The sequence below is a fragment of the Tachyglossus aculeatus genome, chromosome 2, assembly GCF_015852505.1.
Source record: "Tachyglossus aculeatus isolate mTacAcu1 chromosome 2, mTacAcu1.pri, whole genome shotgun sequence".
NCBI classification, from domain to species: Eukaryota; Metazoa; Chordata; class Mammalia; order Monotremata; family Tachyglossidae; genus Tachyglossus; species Tachyglossus aculeatus.
In genome coordinates this window covers 107,714,445-107,726,591 of record NC_052067.1, presented here as the reverse complement: position 1 = coordinate 107,726,591, position 12,147 = coordinate 107,714,445, and the positions used below count along the sequence as shown (strand labels likewise).

The 12,147-nt window shown below is 43.0% G+C and overlaps 1 protein-coding gene across 2 annotated transcripts in view; it reads left to right on the top strand.

Moving 5' to 3' along the window:
• The window catches only part of WBP4 (WW domain binding protein 4), a 45,298-nt gene extending 36,240 nt beyond the window's left edge, over positions 1–9,058 (top strand). For both annotated transcript variants that reach the window (XM_038741029.1, XM_038741019.1), the window contains exons 8-10: positions 1,965–2,140; positions 7,563–7,726; positions 8,572–9,058. In XM_038741029.1, the coding sequence (XP_038596957.1) occupies positions 1,965–2,140; positions 7,563–7,726; positions 8,572–8,782 (551 nt within the window). In that variant the 3' untranslated portion in view covers positions 8,783–9,058. The remainder of the gene's footprint in view (positions 1–1,964; positions 2,141–7,562; positions 7,727–8,571) is intronic.
• Positions 9,059–12,147: the final 3,089 nt, after the last annotated feature.

The following is a 12,147-nucleotide window of genomic DNA, read 5'->3' as shown; positions in this document are numbered from 1 at the left end:
AAGGGCATGGAATTGGTGACATGTCTTCCTATAAGTATGTATATGTGTATACACACACACACACACACACACAAACACATAAAGATAGGTTCATTATTATACACATTTAAAGTTATCCCCCAGAAACGCACCCTCAGTATATTTGGAAGTCTTTGGAGCCAGAAGCAGTGTGGCCTAGTAGACAGAGCACAGGCTGGGAGTCAGAGGACCTGGGTTCTAATTCCTGCTCCGCCACTTGTCTGCTGTGATCTTGGGCAAATAACTTCTCCGTGCCTCAGTTTCCGTGTCGGTAAAAGGGGGATTAAGACTGTGAGCCCTATGTGGGACATAATTAACTTGTATTTTCCCCAGGGCTTAGTACAGTGCCGAGTACATAATAAGCACTAAAAAAATACCATTAACAACAAATAATTGTGTGGCCTAGCAGGAAGGGCATAGGCCTGGATTCAGATGACCTGGGTTCCACCACTTGCCCACTCTGGAAACGTGGGCAAACTACTTCTCTGGGCCTCAGTTTCCGTATCTTTAAAATGTAATAAAATTCCTGTTCTCCCTCCCTCTTAGACCGTGAACATGTGGGATAATGACAAGCAATATGATTATCTTGTATCTACCCCTGTGCTTAGTATCGTTCTTGATATATAGTAAGTGCTTAATAGCCATTATTATTATTATAATTATTATTAATTTGCTTAGTTTCAAGTAGATTTTCACGCCTCCAGACTCAGACCCCTGTTGTAATCAGTTTATTTTCTTGTGATTTTTTTTTTAGGTGTCAAACGTTTTAGGATAAGAGATGTTCGGCCTCTTTTTCTCTAAACCTTATATATAGTTTACATGTATTTCAAAACGCTCATAGGAGCTTGGATAATTGCAGACATTTTCCAAGTCCTTCCTTTGATGTCCAATGAAATATCAACAACTGATCTAGGCAATACTTTTGAGGCTTTCTTCATGGAACTATATCTACTGTGTCATCCAAGCTAACGGAGAAATCCCTTGACTGACACAAAATTTTGACTTATAAATATAATTAGAAATCAGCATTCTGCAATGTTTGTTTTAAAAAAAAAAGCACAATATGAAATATAGAAAACAGACAGCAGGAAGGGTAATTTGAATAGTTGATGATTATGAATGATAGTATTTATCAAGCACTATACTAAGTGCTGGGGTAGCGACAATCAATCGATTGTATTTATTGAGCGCTTACTGTGTGCAGAGCACTGTACTAAGCGCTTGGGAAGTACAAGTTGGCAACATATAGAGACTGTGAGCCCATTGTTGGGTAGGGACTGTCTCTATATGTTGCCAATTTGTACTTCCCAAGCGCTTAGTACAGTGCTCTGCACATAGTAAGCGCTCAATAAATACAATTGATGATGATATAGAGACCGTCCCTACAAGTCAGTCAGATGGGACTGTCTCTATATGTTGCCGACTTGTACTTCCCAAGCGCTTAGTACAGTGCTCTGCACACAGTAAGCGCTCAATAAATACGATTGAATGAATGAAAGACACATTCCCTGTTCCATATGGGACTCACAGTCTAAGAGGGATGAGAGAAAAGGTATTGAATCCCCATTTTACAGATGAAGAAACTGAGGCACAGAAAAATTAAGTGACTTGCCCAAGGTCTCACACACACTGCTCCCATGTCCTCTGATTTCCAGACCTGTGCTCTTTTCACTAGGCCACACTGCTCTCAGAGTAGTTTTATACTTTTGGTTCCTTGTGGGAACATGTCATCTCTGTTTTGAACTTCCCAAGGGCAGAGTGCATTGGTACACTACACCAAGAGGACACGCACTATGTACTATATAACACTACTACTAGAGCCGTTCAGTACACTGGCACATACTGCTACAGTAATGACCCCTGTTACTTTAGATAAGTGGTTTTGCCTTAAGAATGCTTTCAGGACAAATCGTAAACCATGTTGCTTATGAAAATGTGTTGACCAGAATCCAAATGGGAGAAACCCGATGATTTTGTTCCACGTGCTGACCATTCAAATAATGAAGGCATCAGTGCACTTATAAAATCCTTCAGCGAGTCCACCGAAGAACAAGCAAGAGAAGAGGGGAAGGAAAAATCCAAGGCCTCTACAGAAACACAAAAGAAAAAAATACAGTTTCGGGTAAGTCGTCTTTGAGATGTTTTAGCTGTTCTTGTGTGTCCGAAGTATTTTCTGAGTCCTCACTGAGTACAAAGCACTGTCCTGTGTTCTGTGAGGATTGCAAAGGAAATCATTCCCGGCTTTGAGAAGACTGTAGTTTAATATAAAACCTTTTAAGATAATAATAATTATTATTATAATTAAGCAAAATAATTATGGTATTTGTTAAGGTCTTCCTATGTGCCATACCCTTTTCTAATCACTGGGATTGTGTTTAGAACACAGGTTGGACACAGACCCTGTCCCATATAATAATAATAATGATGGTGGCATTTATTAAGCGCTTACTATGTGCAAAGCACTGTTCTAAGCGCTGGGGAGGTTACAAGGTGATCAGGTTGTCCCACGTGGGGCTCAGAGTCTTCATCCCCATTTTACAGATGAGGGAACTGAGGCACAGAGAAGTTAAGTGACTTGCCCAAAGTCACACAGCTGACAACTGGCAGAGCCGGGATTTGAACCCGTGACCTCTGATTCCAAAGCCCGCACTCTTTTCCACTGAGCCACGCTGCTTCTCATATGGGGCTGACAGTCTTAATCCCCATTTACAGATGAGGTAAGTGAGGCACAGAGAAGTTAAGTGATTTGCCCAAGGTCACACAGCATCCAAGTGGCGGAGCCAGGATTAGAACCCACATCTACTGACCCCCCAGGTCCATGCTCTTCCCACTAGGCCATGCAGCTTAGTGTCAGGTTTTTCAAAGACATCATTTATTGATGCATTGCTGCATCATGAGAAGCAGCATGGCTCAGTGGAAAGAGCACGGGCTTTGGAGTCAGAGGTCATGGGTTCAAATCCCGGCTCTGCCAATTGTCAGCTGTGTGACTTTGGGCAAGTCACTTCACTTCTCTGGGCCTCGGTTTCCTCATCTGTAAAATGGGGACTAAAACTGTGAGCCCCCCGTGGGACAACTTGATCACCTTGTAACCTCCCCAGCACTTAGAACAGTGCTCTGCACATAGCGCTTAACAAATGCCGTCATTATTATTATTATTATTATTTACTTCAGTCTGAGCATTTACAAGCATTTATAATTTTGTTTTGAGAAGCCCATGTTAAAGAATAGCTGTGGGCAGGGCACTTGTTTACCAACTCTGTTGTATTGAAGTGCTTAGTACAGTGCTCTATGCAGTCAGCACTCAAATACCATTGATTGAATTGTCATTGACTTCAGGGACACTGAAGGGAAAAAATAATATAAGGATAGAAATATCTAATACATTCAAAGAATGAATTAAAAGGGAAGATTTAAATCAGAATTGTGGCGGCAGGGTTTAATCAGGGAAGCATCTTGGAGAAGTTGAGTTGGAGCTGAGAATTGAAGGAGAAGCAGCCTGGCCTAGTGGCTAGAGTACCTGAAGGACCTGAATTCTTATCCCGGTTCCACCATTTGTCTGCTGTGGACAAGACATTTAACTTCTCTAAGTCTCAGTTACCTCATCTATTAAATAGGGATTAAGACTGTGAGCCCCATGTGGGCCATGGACTGTGTCCAACTTGATAAGCTTGTATCTACCCCAGCAGTTAATACAGTGCCAACACACAGTAAGCTTTTAACAAATACCATTAAAAAAAGTGGGGAGGAGAGATGTACTGTAAATAGAGGAAAGAGTGCTTCTCATGCATTCAGTTCAGTTTGGGGTAAAAGATTCAGAGATAGAAGGGGTACCTGATACTGGGAACTGCATGAAGAAAATTTTTATTATATGGGTTGAGTATAGATGAGTGCAAATAGATAAGATTGGTGTATCTTACCTGAATCAGGTGTTAACAGCCCCTGTTTCCAAAAGCAAAAGTTTTGAGGTTTTGAAGTTTCGAAGAAGTTAACTGGCCCAAAATTGTGTTTTCAGTTTGCATCACATCCTCGCTTTCGGCCCAGTGTGTTCGCCACCACACCCGCTCTCTTCCTGATGTTCTAATTTCATATGTAAAATAATGCATAAATTTCAAGTGGCAGAAAATAACAATATGGCACTAATGTTCTTAGTTTCAATTTGTTAAAATTGCTTTCCCGAAGCATTTTTTGAAGTCCCTGAACCTGGCACATGCACTGATTTACCTGGCTGGACTATGATCTTTCTTTCTTTCATTCATTCATTCATTCAATCATATTTATTGAGCACTTACTGTGTGCAGAGCACTGTACTAAGCGCTTGGGAAGTACAAGTTGGCAGCATATAGAAATGGTCCCTACCCAACAACGGGCTCACAGTCTAGAAAGGGGAGACAGACAACAAAACAAAACATGGACAGGTGTCAAGTCGTCAGAACACACAGAATTAAAGCTAAATGCACATCATTAACACAATAAATAGAATAGTAAATATGTACAAGGAAAATAGAGTAATAAATCTGTACAAACATATCCAGTGCTTAGAACAGTGCTTTGCATATAGTAAGCGCTTAACAAATACCATCATTATTATATACAGGTGCTGTGGGGCGGGGAAGGAGGTAGGGCGGGGGGGATGGGGAGGAGGAGAGGAAAAAGGGGCCTCAGTCTGGGAAGGCCTCCTGGAGGAGGTGAGCTCTCAGTAGGGCTTTGAAGGGAGGAAGAGAGCTAGCTTGGCGGATGTGGGGAGGGAGGGCATTCCAGGCCAGGGGGAGGACGTGGGCCGGGGGTCGACGGTGGGACAGGTGAGAACGAGGTACGGTGAGGAGGTTAGCGGCAGAGGAGCGGAGGGTGTGGGCTGGGCTGTAGAAGGAGAGAAGGGAGGTGAGGTAGGAGGGGGCGAGGTGATGGAGAGCCTTGAAGCCGAGAGAGAGGAGTTTTTGCTTGATGCGTAGGTTGACAGGCAGCCACTGGAGATTTTTGAGGAGAGGAGTAACACGCCCAGAGCGTTTCTGCACAAAGATGATCTGGGCAGCAGCGTGAAGTATGGATTGGAGTGGGGAGAGACAGGAGGATGGGAGATCAGAGAGGAGGCTGATGCAGTAATCCAGTCGGGATAAAATGAGAGATTGAACCAGCAAGGTAGTGGTTTGGATGGAGAGGAAAGGGCAGATCTTGGCGATGTTGCGGTGGTGAGACCGGCAGGATGTGAGGGGTGAACGGGAAAGCGGAGTCGAGGATGACACCAAGGTTGCGGGCTTGTGAGACGGGAAGGATGGTAGTGCCGTCAACAGTGATGGGAAAGTCAGGGAGAGGGCAGGGTTTGGGACGGAAGGTAAGGAGTTCAGTCTTGGACATATTGAGTTTTAGATGGTGGGCAGACATCCAGATATATACATTCTTTAAAATTTATATATTAAAAACATAATTCCATAATGATTATGCCACATACTTGGGTATAGCCTTTTTTTAAAAAAACACCACAGTTTAGAATATGCTTTCATTGACATTCTAACAGTGAAAAGTAGAGTTGCTGAGACAGTAGAAGTTTTAATCTTGTAAAAATCTTGCACACTGACATTAGGGACTTAAGTTAACATTTTTCGTAGATTAAACAGGGTTAAACCAAAGAGCACTAAACACAGTTTGCCTTCATATAGAAAATATATGATGCATTCCCAAGATCCAAAGCGTTGACTGAAGCAATATAAATATTTTTTTAGTGATAACACTATATAGTTAAATGACCAGCCCGTCACCCACTCCAGTTACTAGTTATGGAAATCTTTCGCCACCCAGGCCCACTTTCATCTTTCTGGACCATTTTATTCCGTCCTTCCTGCCTCAAAATCTTGTAACCATGACATTATCTTCGACTCATCTCTCTCATTCAACCCACGTGTTCAGTCTGTCACCAAAATCCTATTGGTTCTATCTCTACAACATCTGTAAAAATCCACCTTTTCCTTTCCATCCAAACTGCTACTTATCCTAGCCCGTCTGACTACTGCATCAGCCTCGTTGCTGATCTCCCTGCCTCCTGTCTCTACTCTCTCCAGTCCATATTTCACTCTAAAAAATGTTAAGTCTGCATTTCTCCACTCAAGATCCTTCAGCTGTTGCCAGTCTGCGTCCGCATCAAGCTGAAACTCCATACTATCAGCTTTAAAGCTCTCAATAACTTGCCCCCTCCTAGCTTATCTTGCTGGTTTCCTCCTGCAACCCAGGATGCTCACTTTGCTCCTCTAATAACAATCTAATTACCCTATCACGTGGAAAGAACATGGGCCTGGGAATCAGAGGACCTGGGTTCTAAACATGCTCCTGCCACTTGCCAGCTGTGTGACCTCGGTCAAGTCACTTAACTTCTCTGTGCTTCGTTTTCCTCAATTGTAAAATGGGGATTCGATACCTGTTCTCCCTTCTGCTTAGGCTGTGAGCCCTAGGTGGCACCTGATTCAACTCGTATCTACCCCAACACTTTAAACAATGTTTGACACATAGAAAGTGCTTAAAAATATTATGATTATTATTACTAGTCCTTCGATCTCATCTATTTTGCCCCCAGTCCATTACGCACATTCTCCCTCTGACCTGGAAATTCCTCCCTTTTTACATAGGCCGGACCATCATTCTCCCTCCCTTCAAAGCTTTATGAAAATCACTTCCCCACGAAGCCCTCATTTTCCTTATTCCTTCTCCCTTCTGCATCACCCTTCCACTTGGATTTGTACCCTTTAAGCATTTGATATTCACCCCACCCTCAGCCTCGCAGCACTTATGTATATATCCGTAATTGATTTTAATGCCTTCTCCCCCTCTAGACTGTTAGCCTCTTGCATACAGGGGTTGTATGTACCACATCTCTTGTATTGTACTCTTCCAAGTGCTTAGTATTCATTCATTCCATCGTATTTATTGAGTGCTTATTACTGCAGCACTTTACTAACCACTTTCTGTGCACAGTAAGCGCTCAGATATTGATGATTGGTCAAGTATAAATAGGTTGTGTTTAAGAAATACAGTATTTGTATTTTCAACTTTGGGTTGAAAATTTTAGGAGAAACTAAGGCAAATTTTGAGCTTGATTTTAAGTCAGTGAGCATGTCCGTTGTTTCAGAGCACAAATTAAGGAATAGCCCATCGTCTCAACGTTGCGGTCTATTACAGGCATACCAGACTTGCCCCAAAGTTAACAAAATATAAAGGACAATAGCTTAGATTATATAAAAGCACAAATGACATAAGGATAAAAATAATATACAGAGATACCGTGTAAGTATAAGAGCTTAAGAACTTAAGTACTTAAGAACTTAAGTATAGCGTATAAGAGATGAGTCGAAGATAATGTCATGGTTACAAGGAGTATGGAAATAGTTGAATTCCTGGAGCCAGGTGAGATTAATCTGCTAACCTTTCTTTAAATTAGTGGGTTTTTAGTAGTTTTAGTAAGGAGAAGGGATAAAATTTGTGGAAGAGGAGAGATATATAAAGAACGTTATCAGGTTTGCCTGACTAGAGAGAATATTTTTTTATTTTCTCCCTTTCAGATAAAAAGTAAAAAGGGTAGCGATGAAGAAACGGAGTCAGAAATGCCAAAAGAAAATGAAAATGACCAAGACACCTCAGTTCAGTCTAAAGAAAAACCCAAAACTTCCAAAAAAGCGAACCCATATGGAGAATGGGAGAGTGTTAAGCAAGAGGAGGTCACTTTGTAAGTATCCCAAACTTATAAATTTCAACAACAAACGAGACTCTGGTAAGCGAGCTAATTACCTGACTTACAAAATAGCTTCTCGTGGGCAGGGATCACGTCTCCTACCTCTGTTATATTGTTCTTCGAACAGTGCTCTGCACACAGTAAGCACACTCACTAAATGCTGTTGTTTGATTGATTATTTGTCTGCTGAGCAGCAGCGGCTTGGGAGAGAGTCAAGGGCGGAAACTCAGGTTTACTGCGTGGGAGGAGGCAATGGTAAACTGCTTCCGTATTTTTACCAAGAAAACTCAATGGATACACTACCAGAACAATTGCAGATGGAGGTGAGGCGTTCTTGGAGAGATGTGTCCATGGTGTCAATATGGGTCTGACGCGACTCGACAGCATAAGACAACAATGACAGCAATATCATCATATCAGGCACAGTTCCTGTCCACTTGGGACTCACCGACCAAGGGGAGGGAGAGCAGATATTTAATCCCCATTTGACAGATGAGGAAACTGAGGCACAGAAAGGTTAAGTGACTTCCCCAAGTTTCCACAGAAGACAAGTTGGGAAGCTATTCTTCAAACTCAGATCTTCTGACCCCCAGTCTTAAAACAAGCAGCTGCTTTTTGATATCATTGCAAACTTTTTACTTCAAAAACTGGTGCGAGTTCTTGTAATCACATTAGATAGTTTGATAGGTTATTTTAGCCTTCTATATCTGCTGTTCTACTCATTAGTGTATCAGGGACTCTTGGTTGATTTGTGGGTAGAGATTATGATAAATATGATGCTCTCTTTGCTTGCTAAAAAGTGTTGTGGGTTTTTTTTTTTTTGTTTGATCCCGTTCCAGTGAGAAGCTGGACTTGGAACTTCCTAGTAAGGAGAACGAATGCGTACCAGCTCCAGTGACGAATGTTAATGGAGAGGCCAAAGTGATATTTAAAGAAAAGACAGTAACCTCCCTTGGAGAGGTGGCAGAAGGTGTAGCTCCGGTCTTCAAAAAAAGAAGATTTGAAAATGGAAAATCTAGAAACTTAAGACAGAGAGGAGATGATCAGTAATTGAACTTAATAACAAAAACTGAGTTTTGTACCCATTGTCGGGCAAGAGGGAGCCCATAAATCTTTTAAATTATTTTTGTTCTTAAAGTTTTAGGAATTGATAAGTCTAGCTACTGGATCAGATGTAAAAAAACCTGTAATCTCTTTGATGTCAGCCCTACTCGTGTTTCTGAAAGGGAAATCGTCATTGTATTGTTTTTGTATTATAGCTGTTGTCTGAGAATTGAGTTCTGCCATAAAAATGAAATTATTAAAATACGCCAAGTTAGTTCTGGACTCTGGACTCCTTTACGTGAATATACATTGCTGCATATGACAGTGCTTCCTCGGTATATTCATTGCCCCAAATTAGCACCTTTCAAGTCCAACAAAAATAGAGTCCTCCGTCAGCAAGCATAAAGTGGATAATTATACCACTTAATGTGGTGTGGCTAGAGCATGGTTGAGGGCCAGAGACCTATCTGATCTCCCCATCATGAAGGAAGGATTCCCCTGGGTTATTTACACCCAGTGAAGCTAGGGCCAAAATTAGAATCTGCCTACCAGAGATGTTAGGTGTTGAATAATATCCCAGAGCATAAAGAAAGTCAAAAATTAAACCATCTGGAAAAACAGAAATCTGGATAGCTTGGAGCTCATTATGTTGTATAAAATTGCAGCTAGGTAACTGTCTAAATTTAAATGTTGAGTGGTTAGGTGTTGATTCCACTTGACTAATAGCTTCCAGTGGTCCAGTAGTTGATCAAAATAATCATCAACATAAGAGAATTCTAGGTTGGACCAAATTCTACAGCCCAAAGTCCCCTTGTCCAGGTGGGGTTAAAAGAGACAGTGGGACTGGGAGGAAGCATAGTAGAAAGTGGATCTGGTCTCTATGTGTTCACCACATAAGAAGCAACATGGTTCAGTGGAAAGAGCACGGGCTTTGGAATCAGAGGTCATGGGTTCAAATCCCGGCTCTGCCAATTGTGAGATGGGTGACTGGGCAAGTCACTCAACTTCTCTGTGCCTCAGTTACCTCATCTGTAAAATGGGGATGAAGACTGAGCCCCCTTTGGGACAACCTGATCACCTTGTAACCTCCCCAGCGCTTAGAATAGGGCTTTGCACATAGTAAGTGCTTAATAAATGCCATTATTATTATTATTATCACCATCTACTAAGAGTGAATCCGTAACAGTATCAACTGTGTGCCCCGCACACAGTAAGCGCTCAATAAATATGATTGAATGAATGAAGGAACCTCAGTAGAAAGACTCTGCTATATCTATAGAACTGTCTGCACTTGGATGTCAGGGCTAAGGCCAACCCTGTGTCAGTCTAGCTGAAAGATCCCACCTATAGATGGACTCACATTAGCTTAAATTCAGTCAAGAGTCTTCTCTTGTTGAAAGGAGGAAAGTGTTATCTATTGGTGAAAAAAGGTATGGAAGGTAGAGGTTGATTTTTGGAAATGCAGGTGGCTGGACTTTGCCAATGGCTAACCACAGACCCAAGGGAAAGAGCTGAGAATTCTTTCAGGCAATCAGAAAATGTCCTGTTTTCTGGGTAGTTGACATAGTGGAAGAATTTCCCAGTTTACCCTTTGAAGACTAGATTCCGTACACCTCTCCACAGATGTTTAAAATTCAAAATTACATGGTCATTGCCTATGCATTTTTCTACATCAAAACTAGAGATTGTCTAGTGATAAAAGGATAGCTTGTTACTCTCCTCAACCCCCTCCAGTCTGGCTTCCGTCCCCTACATTCCACCAAAACTGCCCTCTCAAAGGTCACCAATGACCTCCTGCTTGCCAAAACCAATGGCTCCTACTCTATCCTAATCCTCCTCGACCTCTCAGCTGCCTTCAACACTGTTCGACCACCCCCTTCTCCTCAACACGCTATCCAACCTTGGCTTCATAGACTGTCCTTTCCTGGTTCTCATCTCTCCAGCCGTTCATTCTCAGTCTCTTTTGCGGGCTCTTCCTCCCCCTCCCATCCCCTTACTGTAGGGGATCCTCAAGGGTCAGTTCTTGGTCCCCTTCTGTTCCCTATCTACACTCACTCGGTGAACTCATTCGCTCCCACGGCTTCAACTATCATCCCTACCCAAATCTACATCTCTGCCCCTGCTCTCTCTCCCTCCCTTCAGGCTCGGGTCTCCTCCTGCCTTCAAGACATCTCCATCTGGATGTCTGCCCGCCATCTAAATATGTCCAGGACTGAACTCCTTATCTTCCGTCCCAAACCCTGCCCTCTCCCTGACTTTCCCATCACTGTAGATGGCACTACCATCCTTCCCTTCTCACAAGCCCGCAACCTTGGTGTCATCCTCGACTCCGCTCTCTCGTTTACCACTCACATCCAATCCGTCACCAAAAACTGCCAGTCTCACCTCCGCAACATCGCCAAGATCTGCCCTTTCCTCTCCATCCAAACCGCTACCTTGCTGGTTCAATCTCTCCTCCTATCCCGACTGGACTACTGCATCAGCCTCCTCTCTGATCTCCCATCCTCCTGTCTCTCCCCACTTTAATCTATACTTCACGCTTCTGCCCAGATCATCTTTGTGCAGAAACGCTCTGGGCATGTTACTCCCCTCCTCAAAAATCTCCAGTGGCTACCAATCAACCTACTCCTCACTCTCGGCTTCAAGGCTGTCCATCACCTCGTCCCCTCCTACCTCACCTCCCTTCTTTCCTTCTCCAGCCCAGCCCGCACCCTCCGCTGCTCTGCCGCTAACCTCCTCACTGTGCCTCGTTCTCATCTCTCCCGCCATCGACCCCCAGCCCACATCCTCCCCCCGGCCTGGAATGCCCTCCCTCTGCACATCCGCCGAGCTAGCTCTCTTCCTCCCTTCAAGGCCCTACTAAGAGCTCACCTCCTCCAGGAGGCCTTCCCAGACTGAGCCCCCTCCTTCCCCTCCCCATCCCGCCGCCCTACCTCCTTCCCCTCCCCACAGCACCTGTATATATATTTGTACGGATTTATTACCCTATTTTACTTGTACATATTTATTATTCTATTTATTTTATTTTGTTAATATGTTTTGTTTTGTCGTCTGTCTCCCCCTTCTAGACTGTGAGCCCGCTGTTGGGTAGGGACCGTCTGCATATGTTGCCAACTTGTACTTCCCAAGCGCTTAGTACAGTGCTCTGCACACAGTAAGCGCTCAATAAATACGATTGAATGAACGAATGAATAAGCCATAGAAGCATGAATAAAGTGTTCATTTGTCTTCAGCCTCTGGTAATCTGTTTCAAGTCCATCTAAATGGTCAGATCTTTTCTTATTTTTTTGTTAACCCCCTTTATTTGGCTTCTATTTGAGTATTTTACAAGCCTTACATGTCCTTTGGAAAATCAGTTAAAAGTTATTCAT